At 38.0% G+C, this 17712-nt stretch overlaps 1 protein-coding gene across 23 annotated transcripts in view; it reads right to left on the bottom strand.

Moving 5' to 3' along the window:
* Positions 1-17712, bottom strand: part of Oxr1 (oxidation resistance 1) — a 434885-nt gene that overhangs the window by 32578 nt on the left and 384595 nt on the right. For 21 of the 23 annotated variants that reach the window (NM_001197907.2, XM_087555486.1, XM_087555482.1 and 18 more), the window contains 3 exon segments: positions 9768-9930; positions 12264-12432; positions 15266-16026. In NM_001197907.2, coding sequence (NP_001184836.1) covers positions 9768-9930; positions 12264-12432; positions 15266-16026 — 1093 coding nt within the window. 23 annotated transcript variants of the gene reach the window in all.

Below are 17712 nucleotides of genomic sequence, written 5' to 3'. Positions count from 1 at the left end.
AGCATTGGGGAGTTTAATGTTACTTTTTAAATGAATTTTTAATGAAAAAAAGATTAGTGGGTGCGAGCAGCTTAGAGAGGGAATGAAGAATTGGCAAATATCTATCGCCCCAGCAGGATTTTAGTGCAATTAAAGTATACCATGGTCCTATAATTACTCATGTGTCAATACCCATGAAATTTACAATGAAAGAACTATGCTTCCTTTTTAATCTCTATGTAAACTTAAACCACAGCTCTGAGATACGCTAGGGCAATGGTGGCACACAGTCTGTGGGAGTAGCCAACCAGTCCTGACTGGACTTAAGAGTCTCTCCATCAGATGGAACCCATATCTGACATTGCTTGGGGTTCTTGGCCTGGGGACACAGGGTAAAAGCAAATTGGTTTAAATAACAACAACAACAACAACAACAACAATAATGATGATAATGATAATAATACCCAGCAATAAATGACTCCTAATGACATCTTGCTATCCCCATAGATCAGTCCCTCCTTGCTCAGCCATCAGATGGAAATAAACACAGAGACTCTCAGCCAGAGACTATGCAATGAGAGAGACTTTAGATAACTCAGCCCTAAATGGGGTGTCTCCATTAAATGCCCCCATACCCAAGGCTCAGGGACCGCCATAGAAGAGGAGACAGAAACATTGTCCTTTGCCTAAATAGTATAGCTTCTAACTTAGTGTTTTTATGGGATCTCTGACTGTGCAAATGAGTGAGTCTCTGTTTCTTGCGTCTTCTCTTGGGCTCTTTTTTGTGTTAGTTTTTGTTTTATCTTATTCTATTATATTTTTATTATACTATATTTTATACCTTGCCCATAAAAGTAAATAAAATAAACTCTATTCTCTAAAATGAAAAATGAGTGAAACAATAAGCAAAATATTCAGGGTGGTGCTTATCAATTTAGGGAGGACAGTATTACAGAAAAACTCACATAAATAAATGTAATGTAAAAGTGATGTGATAGTATTAATGTTGCGAAGCAGAATCAGATCTTCATTTTATTCTTATAATTTACACACCTAAGGCAACTTTTCAACTAAGGCCAATACAGACAGTATATGAGTCCCTTCCATTAAGCTGTGAGTGTCCACAGTACAGAGGGTACGTTACTGACAGGATGTCATCTGTGAAAAGGCCGTTACCGCACTGCCTATCACTACTACAGGGTGGCAGTGTGAAGGGCAGGAAGAAGAATGGCTTTGGGATCAGAGCTCTAATTTTCACTCAGCTTCTTACAACTCTGTGAACTTAAGCAACCTCATTGAAATGATGTTCATACTTTAAGCTTTTCACAAGGAATAAACTTTACTTGTAAGCTATATATAAAATAGGTAAAGGTTAAATGTTTAAACAAGCAAAGTACCACCACCACCACCACCCACTTTCCCCTCTTTCTATCCTAAAGATTGTGAGTGCAGAGACTTAACAGACATGGGCGAGAACAAGGACACACAGAGTGAAGGCCTCACTCTGAATTTAGCCACTGTAGCAAGATATCCCCAATTCATGTACAAGAGAAAAATGACAGTGTAATGGGATTGTAAAACTTTAAAAGGATAACTTGGGCTGTGTGTCTAGAGTACCAGTTAACACACAGAGCCCTGCAGTCATTTCCCCCATTGTTCTTCCAGCAAACTCCGGCTGCACACTTCAATGCTGCTTCCCGGAAGTCCCAGTGTGAGCTGACTCTTGGACATGTCAGTAATGCACCAGTAGCTTTCCCTGCAGCTGCACACCCAAAACACCAAAGAGGGGAAAACCTGCCTTTTCTACATGAAGACAACCTAAAAAAATCAAACTGGTGAAAAAACTCAACTACTAATAATGGTAATAAACTAATGTTGGCATATAATGACTTTACTGCTGCTGCTGAATTAGACTAAGCCTAAGTTTTTATCAAATGCTTTCAAGCAAATTACACCTCTCTGACACCAAGGCGTAAGAACTCGCACACGTGCCTACTAAAGATGTGAAAATCTCTGAGAAATGACTGCAGATTCAAGTTGAAGATGTCAGCTTGAATTTCCAAAACAGCCTTAAAGCTAAAAACATGAAAGTAAAAACAAACAAATAAGCAAACAAACAAAACCCAACAAAACAAAACAACCCGGAAAGCTAAGAATAACCGAGTAACAGGATTCTCATGGAAGCCAAGTTGCAAAGGGTTAATTTTATTCTATACATTTGACCTGAGGCATCTTCCAAGTATTATTATTGATGGTTTTTAAAAGTGCTTATTTATTGTGTGTGTGTATGTGTGAGAGCGCACGTGTGTATATGTGTGCATGTGTGCCATGGTGCATGTGTAGAGAGGTCAGCGGACTCCTTTCAGTAGGTAGTCCTCTCCTTCTACTACATGGGTCCTGGGAATTGAACTCAGGTCATCAGGTTTGGCAGCAAGTATCTTTACTTATTGACTCCTGTTGCTACCCGTGTTTATATCCTGAAGTTAAATGATCTCACTTATAAAATGAAAATATCTCATATTAACACATGTGGTAACTATAAGATCAAATTTCATACCACACACACCAGCATTTAGAACAGTGTCAGTGCTAAGAGAAATATATGGCCACATTCTCACCAGCTCTGTAAGACAGCTAAAGTCTAACTATTGATCAGCTGTGTGAAAGACAGGAAGCATGCTAAAAAGCACGGCACACAGTGAGCAGCCATCAGCTTTCCTCTGTTCTGAAAGACTGCTTATTCCCTCAGACGAAACGTGTCTTGCTTTCAGTTTCAACACAGAAGCGCCTTGGTAAGGACTGGAGGCCATCCATCTGTTACAGGCCCAGTTGTCTCCAGCCCTTCCCTGGCCTCCTCCCAGAAGGACCCGTCTCAAGTAGGAAAACTGGGAACTAAGCTTGATACACATGAGGACACAAGGCACTAGCTAGAAAACTTCTATTAGACAAACTAGTGACGTGAAACCTGGCTGGCTTCAGGCTGAACCCGTGTCACCAAATATCACTTCGTCCAGAAAACTACATGCCTGTCATCTTACAGCAGCAATTTCAAAGTTATGAAAAAATGCTATATTGTATGCTTGTATATACCACATACATGGGTGAAGTTAATGACCAGTAAGAGACATATGGGCTTAGGGGGAAAAAAAATCACAGGAGAAACATCCCAGAAGAGCCTCTTAGTGAGTGGCAGGACTCAGAGAGTAACCAGTATGTGTGCCCTGTGCAGCACTGCTGACCTCTGTGTTCAAGCATCTAAGATTTGCCTAAAGTTGCAATTAAAATATTTTAAAAATCAATATTTATTTAAGTTTAAATAAAGAATATGAACACCTTTATTGCTCTTGGTTAAAAACTAAAAAGGCCAAGTTAATTAGTTAATTTGATAAACTTGATCACAAATTTAAAAATTATTATTTTCAGGTGCATAAAACCCATCAGCGCTGATGTGACAGAAAATTAAAAATTTTCTGAAATTATAGTTAAATAACATTAACTAGGGGGACTTTGTTATCTCTGACATGCTCAACATTTAGGGGAGTACAGTGACTGTGAGACACTTTCTAAAGTGACGCCTGGTTTAGAGAGAGAGAGAGAGAATACCTTTATTTTTCTCATCCTTAATTAGCACAAAACAAATAGCATTCATAAGGAAAACAATCCTAAATTACCACAGGAAGAGCACCTGACAATACATTTACAAAACCGTGTGTACAATTACACTGAGAACCAACTAGGTTCCTTGAAATACAATCTGGCTTCTTCTGTGTAACACATTTAAAGGTCTGTGTTAAGAGCTCTGACCAGAAAGTTCCTGAACAGCTTTAAAAAGCATCTTGGACTGTAGAGTAACACATTTCTCAGAGAGCCTGAAGGAATGTGTAACAGAATCTAGTTTGTGATCTATTCCATACAATTTAGTTTTCACTCTCTCCTCTTCTTCTAAACAAGGAAAAAAAATTCTGAATCCTTTCCTACAAGATTATATTTAAATGAGAACATTAAGGCAGTAACAAAGATATGCTATTTTTCTTTTGGAGTGAATAGAAAAACCACCATGTTATCACAAAGCAAAATTCTAGTGACATATATACTTAGAAATATACTTAGAATTCTTAAATATATGCTAAACTTTTCTGTAATCACATAAGTTTTTACTCTATATTTTGTTTGTGCATTCAAATATGATACAGTTTTGCATAATGACACTAATACAAGACTGTAAGATACAGAAACTGCAGTAATTGATCAAGATTTACCAGAGTGTATTTATGATTAACTTGCTGATGTCTTCTCCCTTTTTTCCCATACCAGAGACGGGACATTTCCTTCCCAGGTCACATTAAGCTTCAGCAAATCACGGAAGAACTGTTTTCAAAAGCATTCTTCCTCTGTCAGAGATAAATTTGCAGCACCAGATCCCTGCTACAGTGACAAAACAGTTTGCTAGCGACAAAGATTTGATTGACATGACAGAGAGCTAATCACTAAGTAGTATCCATTGAACAGATAGTCCTGAGTGGAGACTGTAAAGCTGGGGAGGGAAGAATGTGTTTCCCATGCTCAAGTTAGGTTGCACTGCACCCAAATGTACAAAGAAAGAGCTCAAAAGTTTAAAGACGCAGAGCACATATTTCCACAGTACTAACAGAGACCCTGAAGTGTCACGATTACAAGGCATGCACTGTGTACACTTTTCCAGAATTTCTCCCAGATCCCACATGACTGCAGAGAACACTTTCCTGTTTGCTCATACAGTCCCACAGTTCTGCTCTATTTCTTTTTTAAGACATTTATTCTTTATAGTTAATAATCCTAGAAAATTCAATCTTTTATGAGAATACTCATAGATAACAAAATCATTTTAAAATGTTTTCTAGTATATTATTTATTGAACAATACTCACATTTACCATGTCTACATACGCTGTATTTCATTAATTAGCAGTATAAGGAATATTACCAGAAGCTTATTTTTAAAAAATTAAGTGCAAACTGTAATTACCTTAATTTAGATATAAACTAAAATTATCTGGAGCTCAGTTTATCTATGCTTTAATGGTAATTTCCAAATACTTCTTTCATTTTAAGGCAAACTGATTCTATTATTAACCTGCTACGTACAGAAAACACAGCCATTTCTTCAATACACACCACGATTCAAACACAGCACAGTCCGCCCACAGAAATCAGCACTTTGTGCAATTAACATTCTCCTCCCCGTGTCCACCTGCCAAACCCCTCCCCATTCCTCCCAACCACAACCACATTCCTCAAACATAAAGTACACTGTGATCAAAGGCCAGCCTCTCACCACAAGCTCCGCATACACAGCCATTAACGATGCTAAAAAAAAAAAAAAGAAGAAAGAAAAGAAAGAAACAATTGGGGGAACATTTTAAAAACCTGTCTTAAGCACAAAAAACAGGTGTTTCAAAATGAAGTATGATATAAAAGATGACAAATCAAAACAGGCGCAGTATAGCCATACTGAGAAATGGGATCTACCTGTGTTGACTTTACAAAGAAACACTCCCTTCACTTTCGGATACTTTCAACTGAATAAACATCTGATGACCAGGCTGAGAAGAGACTAGGGACATTTTTGCCTGTACTTAATATACTGGCCCGATTTTAATTTGGGATTAGGTGCTTCTTTAATAACAAAGATGAGATGCACTTGGGAAAACAAACAGATCATTTGTTACCCAGCAGATAGCATGCTATCCAAGCGACTGCAGGCCTCTGGCACAGTGCTTATTGTAAGTTTCAGCAGTGTTAGACTGGTGTTCTTTGGAAACATGCAATGATTGGCCAAAGCACTGACTACTAATGGGAGCTCTGCAAACAGAACTGAATCCACACAACAGGATGTAATTGAGCTTAATGGTGTAGAAGACTGAGATTAAATATTTACATTGATATAATCAAACCGGATAACACTGGAAGTTATAAACACACTCATCATATAAGTAATTTGAAAAATTAAGCCATAAATAGACACTAAAATGTTAATATTCCTTTGGAGGTTTATTTCATAAGCAGGCAACATATTACACTTCTACTTAAATGGATGACCTGAGCTATGAGTGATTAAGAAATCACTCATGTGGGGTTGGGGATTTAGCTCAGCGGTAGAGTGCTTGCCTAGCGAGCGCAAGGCCCTGGGTTCGGTCCCCAGCTCCGAAAAAAAGAAAAAAAGAAAAAAAAAAAAAAGAAATCACTCATGTGTGATATCTAATAATGAAAAAAAGATTCAGGTCTAAGAAACTAGTCATGAAATGGAGCCACCAGTTTATCAATGCTTTTGCAAGGGACAGTAGTAGAGAATATATCAGAGCCTTTTCTTTTAATAATAATCATTTCAAAACTAGGACTCTAGCTGGGAAGATGGCACCATTGTCAAAGGGCCTTGCAGCCAATGATCTGATTCCTGAGACCTATGTGGTGGGAGGAGAAATTGAACACCTACAATTTTTCTATAACTTCACCAACAGAGTGCATGATGCTTCTCAGGTCCTTTTTCATAAGTGATAATTCTGATATATCATTAGGGGGTACCACTGTTGAAATGTGGATAAACTTTCCCATCTTTTGTGGGAGAGGGAATCTCCTGGTGTGTAGAGCTCCTCTATAAATCTCTGACATTACCCTTCCGACCATCCTCAAATTTCTAACCCTGAAATCTCTGCCTTTTCTATATAGAGCCAAAGATTTAATTTCTGTGTTTTGTACATGAAGCTCTTTTGAGTATGCCTTTAAATTTTTCCTATTCAAACTGCACATCTTAGAAATTTTGGGTACCATGATGTGTAATATTTTAATAAATCTTAGAATAAGAATGATGGTAACACAGGGTCTGGAAAGAATCTGTAACAGTAAACAAGGGAGTTAAGGGAAATTGTCTTGGGAGAGGATTAAAGGAAAGATCAGTTTGTCCACATTACCATGGAATATCCAAAGTTTGGTTTTTGTTATTGATGTTCCCTGGAAGAAGGGATAAAGACAAACAGCTGAAACACAGTAACGAAGGGCGTTTTGACAAAACTGTCCTATGAGGGAGAGCATTGCTCTTTCCAGTCATAAAGTCTCTATCACTGATATTAAAAGACCAGAGTAGGAAAGATGCAGACTGAGAGGACCAGATGGCAGGGAACTGTACATTCTAGCTTCTAACTTCATATTCGGATTTCATAAAGCTTATACTTTATGAAATTAGCACACCAATTGTCCAAACAGTCTGAAATGTAACCTAACTGGCTGAGGAATCAGCTTTTAGTCTTAAAACTCCCATTGTTTCCTCTCATTACGCATATCCAAGAGCTCTACAGCCACAGACAAGTGCAGTTTACCTGGAGGTGCTGTTTCCAGAAGGCAAGACAAACTGCATTGCTACAAACCAAACTCTTCTACCACTTTTTGTTTTGTTTTAGGTAATTTTTTCTGGGACACTTGAGGAGGTACAAAGATTTTTAATCTATAAATTATAATCTGCAATGTTTTCCTCAGAAACTGAAGCCAATCCTTTGAGTCAAAATAGTCAGCAATGGGGATAGGGAGATGTCACAGGTCAAAGTGTTGTCAGGTAAAAAGAGATCCAAAATGTGGGAGCTTGGAGCCCAAAAGCCATGTAAGGGTGAGGTGGAAGTGGGGGCTGCTCTTAATGCCAGCTTCAGATACTGAGATCCTCAGAGCAGCCTGCTGTGGAGAGCAGTACTCGTGAGCTCTGGAGTTGCATTGAGAAGGGCTGTCTAAGGGATACAGGACAAGAGCCAACAAGAAGACTCCTAGTAACCTCGGTCTCTGCGCGTACACATTCGCACACCAACTACAGGCCACACATCTGCAAACATCCATACACACATGTACACACGCACACATATGCACCCATACGAAAAGAAAAGGTAAAGTCAGTTTCATATTTCCAAACTTAACTGATTCAACCTTAATTGGAAAAAGTTCTCAATTCTCTCTCGTGATGGAAATTCTGCCATCCAGCACATTACTGCCTGATTTAGAAACATCATCATAATCTAGTTCCATCAAGTCTCCATCATTTACATGCTTGCTGCCCCTTATTCTACCTTATTTCCCCTTGTAATCTACTTTCAGTGGCTGCTATCTTAAAACTTGCACACGTCTTTGGAAATCTGAATAAATTTACCTTCTAGAACTAAGAAAGTAGCATGAGCCTGTAGTTACCATGTGATCACCATCCATGGTGAGACCCAGCATGTGCCCAGCACCCATCACCATCCACGGTGAGACCCAGCATGTGCCCAGCACCCATCACCATCCATGGTAAGACCCAGCATGTGCCCAGCACCTAGCACCATCCACAGTGAGACCCAGCATGTGCCCAGCACCCATCACCATCCACAGTGAGGCCAGCATGAGCCCAGCACCCATCACCATCCACAGTGAGGCCAGCATGAGCCCAGCACCCATCACCATCCACGGTGAGGCCAGCATGTGCCCAGCAATCATAAATTTCCTTCCTATCACTTTGCACTCCTCCACTTCCAGGAACCCAAGAACCCTGAAAACCTAAGCATGTCAGCTCCTTTCCCTCTTTCCCATCAGGCCTTCCCTTGGTATTCCACATGGCTTTGAGAGCCAGCCATATGGTTGTTAATATTATTAGAACATTCTTTTTATTGCTGTATTACTTAAAAGATTATAGACATCTGCAAATTTACCCCTCTATTCTCCTGATAGGGACTCAGGTCATATCTAATTTAGAGCTAATATAAATGAAGTTGGAATTAAGATTAATAATTGTTATTTAAATATTAAAATAATTGTACAATATAGACTACTTCTTTTCCTTCACTATATTGGTGATGATGTTGTATGTAACAAACACAATGATGTCAGACATTCAAGATCAGGAACACAACTTAAACAGAAGACATATCACATATACTTTAATCATTGTACATGCTAAGTACATGCACAGTAAATTCATACATACGAATAACCACAAACTTTAACCAAATGGATAATAAAATTTGAGTCCATTTATTATCACATTTTAGCATCTGCTCTATATTTTCTAATAACATCAAGAAGAGATTAAGACAAAAAATATCAAAATAAGAAAAATGTTGTTACTCATATAAAATAGTTAATCTTAAAAATTTTTATCTACAGGGGGCTTTGAAAAGTGCTTATCGGGATTGGTGATTTAGCTCAGTGGTAGAGCGCTTGCCTAGCAAGTGCAAGGCCCTGGGTTTGGTCCCCAGCTCCGAAAAAAAAAAAAAAAAAAGAAAAAAGAAAAGTGCTTATCAGTATTAACTTGGACACTGTTTACAAACTCATTAAATTTAAATACAGAAAAAAATTATTATTCTTATAAAATTAGTACCAAGTTTGTGTAATATTTGTTAGGTGTGAAACTTAGAAATAACAGTTGATTGTGCTAAGCGCATGTTTTTTTTTTATTCAAGAGAAAAAAAACATAAGTCAAGTAGGGAATTTTTATGACAATATGATAGCAATGTTACTTCTATCTTTGTCATGTTATCGTCCTTTAAATATGCTAGAATATACAAAAATTACTTTATTATTAATGATCCAGTATTTTAATGTAAAAACAGTGACAAAGAGCATTAAAGTTGCTACCTACTCAGACTCATTCAATAAGCACATTTGGGCATAGACTACAAACTAGGTCTTGAAAAATCTGTTTTTGTGCAATAAATTCCCATGTCTATGGCTTACCATAGGTTACACACTCACACTAGGTAAAAGGAAGCAGACAGCTGATGGGCGCCTCCCCCTCCTTACCTCCCACTCCCTGGCTGCGGCTTCGCCGGCAGGGGCTTCATCTGGTCCAGACTCTGCCATCTTCTTGACCACTATAAATCCGGGCTCTCTGGTGTACTCCCCAGTGTCTTCTGCGTAGATTTCTGGACTCCACTGAATGAAGAAGGCATACAAGTGGTCTGTCCTGTTAGGGCAGATGACTATTAGCAGGCCTCGTTTTATCTGCTATAAGCTCAAGTTAAAAAACTCTATTTGTGAAATGTCTTGACAGAAGCTGAAGATTTTCAAAACACACTGCACTACATAAAACAATAAAGTCCATTACAGGAAGACATTATCTTTAAACCTGATTTGGCTATGATCTGTCGAGTTCTATAAAAAGCTGTGCCTTGGAAAGCTCTCACTGTAGTGACTGCAGTGCACACTTTTCTCCATAAAGATACCAGTAGTGGCAAGCAACCAACGGGCGGCATTCGGATGGAGATCAGCAGTGCACAGAGAATTCTGGCTTCAGAACTCTAATCTTTTCCCATATCTGCTTCCCTTACTGCGATTTTGCTAATTGTAGCAAACCATGTTGATTAGTGTACTCTGTAATAAACATATTTAAAGGTCAGACATGCATTTACAGCGCCTACGTGTATATGGGCTTTAACTGAATCACATGGACAACTGAAGGACGGAAGTCCCAGCTGGAAGATACCTGCTGACCAGTCGATGGTTCTACAAGTTCTGCAATCATCTGATGATCTACAAGGCTATGTGACTCCTGACACATTCAAAGGGGAGTAACTTTTCTCTTCTGGTAACTGATCGCTATCAATAATTCTGTTAAGTTTTCTGTCTATGGTAAGTTCAAAATTCCAGTAATATTAACATGAATAAAAACCAAGGTACATTTTATTTATATTTGCAGTGAAATTTCTAACATGGGTACTAAGGTCACCAGTGGGATAGTATTAGTTTTAACCAAGGAGAACTACCAGGTTTTTTCCTGGTTACGTTCAGAACACTTAAGTTTGGAACTAAGAACAAAATTAAAAACAAATTTCCATATAAATATTAAGAAATAACCAAGAATAATGAGAAAAACTAAGTGTTTATGTTAGATTTAACTAAATAGTAACATTTTAAATTATAACCATTTTAAACTGGCTCGAGTTCTTTCAAGTAGTGGATTATGCAAATCAAGCTATTTTAATGACTACAATCTCATTTGATACAAGACATGTACACTGTTCGGCATATCTCGTAGTGCAGAGGGAAGGAAAAGTTCACCACTAGATCCCTGAAAGCAGCACTATTCAAAGCAGACTATGCAGGATTTCCACCATACACCCTTCCTTTGGCGTGTCACTCCTGACCAGCCCTCTGGGGGCCGTGCAGCCAGGTGTAGCACACACAACCTCTACTGCCTCCACTAGTGTTTTTTCCCCAATTAAAAAATGAGAGAACCTGAATGCATTCAGGTTTTTAGGAGGGCATTTTTAAATATAAAATGCTTTCAAGCTGCTCAAGACTGGTGATGATACTAGGAATAATTCTACATAAAAGGTCTTTTTGTATAGCCAGCTGCTTCTAATTCATTGAGGAACAGAGAACTGAGTTTCCAACCAATAGTTCACCAATAGTCACTAAAAATTATGATAGAGGACGGCTGAGTAACTTTTGGAAGATACACAGAAACACTAAAGAACTGCATGAGGTTATTATAACGAGGCATTTTTGATATATAGAAAAACAAAGCTTCCCAGCAATTAAAGAAAAACAAAAATGGGCACGGTAGAGCCAATCCTGCGATCTACCTCGCACTTTCACAGAAAGCGCTTCTCAGTGCCACACTGCTAGGATTCTAAAACTGAAACATGTTAGCTGGTGAGTGTCCCACCCCGAAAGACCCTTTACTCTGGTCCTAGCAAGTGAAAAACATGTGACTTCAGTATATCCAGAAAAGTTTATAAGTATGCTTACAATTAATTTTGTAATGTGTTGAAAGATTATTTATAATGGATAAAGACACCTTAAGAATTCTGTAAGAAAATGTACTAGAAAACACAAATTTGAAGATAAAATGTGAATAAGAACTGCGTATCATTTTCCTTCACAAGGCTGTATCAGTTTGTATGCTCATGGATTTTCATGGTCTCCGACATAAGCCCTTAACTACTAAAACCCCACTCATGTCCCAGTGTTTTGGCATTAAACTGTAAGTAGGAAAATTTAAAGATATAGATGAAAAGTGTCAGGTAGCAATTGATTTCATATAGACTTATTTACAGATAGCTCTGCTATATGTAGCACAGGCTGGCCGTGAACTCACTGTGTATGTCAAACTTCCTGACCTTGAGGTGCTCCTTCTCAAGCCTTTCTAGTGTTGGAATTAAAGGTGCATGCCATCATGCCTGCCTAATGTTAGCTATTAATGAGGAAATGTAGGCTTTAAAGTTTGTGGTGTTATGATAGACAAAAAAAAAAAATCTTGTAAGGAAAATAGAGAGTTAGGAGCTTTTATTTCACCTTTCTTGTGGCACTGCAAACCAATACTCGTGTTTTTTATCTCTCTGTGCATACTGCTGCATCGTAGCACTGGCTTGAGATACAAATGTCTTCCTCATTGGTTTTCCGACTCGGAGACATAAGAACTTATGTAATCGATGCCTTCTCTTTTCCTTTAACAACGAGGAGCCTGGAAAGCGATGAGTAAACAGGATCCATTCAGTTCTCTTAGAGTATACTCAAGTAGCTTAGATGAATCAGTTCTACATTTTAGCTTCTAATTGTAAAATAATGCATTTTACTGGCACTTGGGCATATTGATTTAACTACCTTGTCCTTTTGTAAAAAAAAAAAAACCACATGGAATATATAGTTACCGAAACAGCAAGATACAATGAATGGTTTGTTGAGAGCTATTAGGAAAAAAATGCAAAGACTTTTCAGTAAATTGCAAATAACAGCTAAGCTGAAGTGCATATACATGTAAAATGTTCTTCATATTCTCCATGATCCTACAAAAATCACACCTAAGTTGTATACATAATTTCTAAATGGTAATTTTAATATAAAGTAAAAAAAATTAATGAAATCTCTAGTGTCTACATACATACATACATACATACATACATACACACATATATACATACATACAAACAAAGGTGCAAGAAATCAACCACATACTTCAAGTCTTTCTTTCAGTAAAATAATACAAAGGGTAAAATTCACCATTTTGGTTTCTCATGATAAGATGGAAATATCCTAGAATTCAGCATTTTAGGCACTCTGAAATCTACAATTTGTAGGCATGAGTACATTCACACTGCTGTACACGCACCACTGACACCCGTTCTGAGAACCTCCACATTCTTCTCCAGCACAACAGCCCCTGACTAAGCAATACGCTGTCTCTGCCCTCCCTCCCGTCATCGCCAGTGTGTGCTCTGCGCCTGCCTTTACTCCAGCAGTGGACACACTTCTATGGTACACATCTCACTCAGTGGCCAGCATGCCGTCACCACTCACCTGGTCTTAGACTTTCCTCTTTCTAAAACTTACGTCTTGAGATTATAATATAATTACATCATTTCCCTATTCACCTTCCTCCCTCTAAGCCTTCCCACATATCCCTTCTTCCTCTCATTCAGACTCATGGTTCTCTTTCCATTAACTGTCATTATCATGTACATCTATGTATGTAACAGAAACTTCCAAGCTCCTTAAACCTGAAGAATTAACATTTCCATGTATATGATGTATCATATGTTATTTGACAGCAGGATGATGCAAAGAAAATTCAGTCATGTGCATAGTACTGGAATAGATTCTGCTGTAAACATATTTTATACAGGTATCTACTTGAGTCCCTCTTTTCAGGTTGTTGTTGTTGTTATTATTATTATTATTATTATTATTATTGTATACCAAAAGAGGAACGGCCAGATCCGTTATTATTATTATTATTATTATTATTATTATTGTATACCAAAAGAGGAACGCCAGATCCGTTTTGAGGATCTGCTCATTTTGCACAGCCGGTGTGGATCACCTTCATCTCTCCCAGCGGTTCCTAGAGGTCCAGCTCCATCTGGCATGGTGCGAATGGAACTGTAGCAGTTCCAGGACCTTATTGCTGGAGGCCAGAAGGTACCTCACCTACGTAGCAAGACTTATGTCAAAGAGCCTGAGAAACACTATTGTTATTTTGAGACAAGGTCTCCCGTGTCCCATGCAGACAGACCTTGGTCTTTCTTGGTGTTTTCCAAACACTGGGTTTTAAGTATGGCTGTCACATTCAACGTTCAGTTTTAAAATACTGAATTTTCTTTGTATTACCCAACCAAGATTATATTCATTAGTAACTAAAGAATGTGTTTACTGACAGCAATTTCTACAGAAGGTCAGATGTTTCTTCTATGATGTGTTATCTTTATTTGGAACACATTGAACATTTATTAAGAAAGATTGTCAAGTGCAGAAAATTAGAGCACAGTATACAAAATTGCCTGGAGCTGACAACCAAGGATGATCAACTAGTATTAAGGCTCCTACAGATCTTCAGAAGGCAAGTTTGGTTTTGTCTCATACTCCATCTATCCGCACATACAGACTTTAATGGAAACTCAGGATTGTATAATAGATAGTGCTATTTCTTGCTTCTTTTCACTTAACATCTGTACAGTGTATGTTCATTATAGTTTTTTCAACATGTGGTTTTATTAGTCTTTAATTTATCTAATCATTTACTTGTTTTTAACAATTCATATTGTTAAGGTATTTTCTCTCTTTGATATAAGTAACATTGGCATAAAGATCTTTGTATGTGTTCTTTAGCTTTTTTTTTTGAAACCTTTAAAAGGTTAAAAGTAGTATATCATTTTAGTAAAGTAAAAACCTAAAATCAAAAGAAGTTCTTACCTAAGTTGAATTACTAGGAGCAATATGTCAGTAGAATTAAGAGAATGTTTACTAAATTATTTGAGCCACAGCTACTGAATTTATAATATATTAAGCAAAAGCACACTATATTAGAAAGTATTATGGTAATGCTCGTATTAACAAAAATTGAACTGAGACAGGAAGTGATAACTTTTATCCTGAGCATTTGTTTTTTAAAACCACCATCTAATCCAACGAGCATGTGATTTTTATGTATGTAAAAAATTGTAGAAGTAGAGTTTCATGTCCAATACTGCTTTGCAAAAAAATTATGGATTCAAAACTTCGGCAATTAAAAATTAAATTTGTACATTATATATGCAATGATATAATGAAAAGGAAAATGGAGCAATCACTGTATTTATCCTACAGTGTGGGAACACATTCATAACACAGGCTTTAGAGAAAGTGCTCAAGGGTTAGGAGTGCCAAAACATGGCAGAAAAGATGTTCAGAGACCAGGCACTGCTGACATGGTCTCGGAGTAACGTCATTCAGGAGTTGTTTGATTCTCCCTCACACCCCTAACTCGGCAGTGTCTGGTCAGAGGGAAAGCAGAAAGCAGCATGCAGCAGACCAACACTTACCCTCTCCATGTGCATCTGCAGGTGCGCCTCTGTGTTTACTCTCCCTCTGTGCCACCTGCTGAATGGTGTCCCTTTGCTGTTTGGCTTGCTGCATAGAGTGGGTTTTCCAGAGTTTGCGCAGTTCCTCTACTTCTGTCTCTGAGTCCCGTTTTAGTTCCTTCCCTTGTTGATCCTTAAGAACAGTTGGCTTTTCTGTCAGTTCCACTGTTTCTCCGGAAGACAGACTGTCTTCACCTGCCTCTTGCTGCAGTGAATTTTCGTGGTGGAAAGAATCTTGGTTATCCTGACCTTTTATATCTGTGCTTTGTTCTTTAGGGCCTGAGACTTCTTGGAGGTTTCCTGTAGCTTTATCTCCTTCCTTAGTGGCTATTTCAAGACTACTTAAACCAGTTTCATGAGATAAAGCCCGAACTTCGCTTGAAGAACGTCCACTATTCGCGTTAGTGTGGTCAGAAACATCAGCAGACTCTGACGCGGCTGTCAAGGACTCTACTTCGATCTGACTGACGGTTTGCACAGATTCTGACGAGGCGTCAGATGACTTCTCTTGTCTCAGCTCTGAGGAGGGCAGCTCCTCTCGGATAGGAGAGAGTTCTGACTCCGTGAAAACATCTTCTGAGAGAGACTCCTCAGTGCTCCTGGGAGCAGTGCTGACACTGTCGTTTCCCTGATCGCGGCTTCTCGAGTCTGTTTCCTCAGCAGGGACTCCTGTCATTTTCTTTGAATGGCAGAACCCCCTTCCTGACAACTGATCTACTTCTCTATTAAATAAAATTAAAAATTATTAGGTATTAAAAACTGTAGCAATTTACTTCTGCAAGCAAATAATAGTATTATAGAAGAGGCTTTTTAAAAACAGCAAAGTATAGCTATCGACAGAATATACAAATACTACATTTTTCATATATGCCCCCACGTAATTATATCAAGGTTTTTCATCAACTGTATACTATCTGGGAAACATCAAAGTAGCATTCCTTGTGGGAAAACTACAACAAAGTTGCCATAAATTCCTGATGATTTATAATACTGAAACAGGATTTTCATTGTAGGGTAGGGACAATGGAAAATGTCAATTTATCACATACATATACAGTATTTATTTATATGCAAAGAGAGATTTAAAAAACATGGATAATGTGAATTAACCCGAGGCAAACATTTAAAGGAAATCTATAATGTCAGAACAGGTCTAAGAGAATCTGTCCAGTTAAAGAACTAAGATGTTAGATTATGAATATTTCATGGCTGGGCCTCATTTCCATCTTTCCTGGCATTTGTTGAGGTAAATATTAATGGTCGCAAGATGTATGTGCTTGAAATAAGCATCACTTAGAAAGTCAGTAATTTAGATGACAGTTAAAGTTGCTCATGAGAAACAACAATTACTTGAAGTCTCAGTGGCGCGGTGTAACGCTTTGCATATACGGCTAGAGAACAAGTCTGCTAGTCAGAACGGCAGTAAGTCAGCGGCCTTCTGTGCATATTAAAGCTAAGTCGCTTATTTAACTTTCTTGTGGTTTTCAAGTTTTTGTAACAAAATACATATTTTCTAAAGTATATGTGTAAAATTTCTTTACTTTAAAGATTTCGTTTAAGTGTCCTCTGCCTCTGTACTGAATTCATTTTAAAAGAGGCAATCTCACCCAAGATAGGAAATATGCAATGGTGCCATCTACTGGTGATTCACTTCACCTGCACCCACAGCGTGGAGGGGCTGGGCACTAGCTTTGGGAGATTTCATCTACACACTTAACAGACTCAAGAGACTCACTGTTCGTAGGTTTTAAAAACACAGAAACAAACAAGAATTAAAACTAACAGGCTGTATATTTGGGTGGGTTTTTAGCCTAAACTTTCATATTTTGAAAGACTAAATATTGATGGCGAACTGTTCGACACAGTCCACACAGTACATTAGAAATCGATTCTCCACACATTAAAAAAAGGGAAGACCATTAACATCTTTTACCTCACTCACTTTTACAAACAAACTTACTTTGCAAAGTCATTCTATGTATTTCTCTTGTTTGAAGCCAAATTCTGAGTTCAACTAACATATAAGTTATTTCCTGTTGGTGACATTGTTTAAAGTGCTTGAACTCAGGTCCTGTCAAACTGGTCATTAGGAAGGCTTCCTTGCAGAGCAGTCTCAGACCATACGGGACAGTATTTAATTCTGAGCCACTGAGACTTAATGTCAGGATAGGACCTCACTGATGCAGCATCCTTTTGTCCCTCTGGAGCTGGCTTTTCAGCCTGTGTCCCATATCTACATCGAAGCTCAATAATTGTGGTTTGGTATTTTCTTTTTTGTTTGTTTTCCTGAAATTGGCTTTTGTTGACAACTTAAAAATATATCCAGTAGTTTAGAAAACTGATTTGGAAATTAAGAAAATTATTTGTGCTTCTAAAGATCATTTTACCAAGCCAAACCAGTATCTGGT

This window comes from Rattus norvegicus, chromosome 7 (assembly GCF_021556685.1).
Source record: "Rattus norvegicus strain SHRSP/BbbUtx chromosome 7, alternate assembly SHRSP_T2T, whole genome shotgun sequence".
Taxonomy (NCBI): domain Eukaryota; kingdom Metazoa; phylum Chordata; class Mammalia; order Rodentia; family Muridae; genus Rattus; species Rattus norvegicus.
This window is presented reverse-complemented; position numbering and strand designations above follow the sequence as displayed.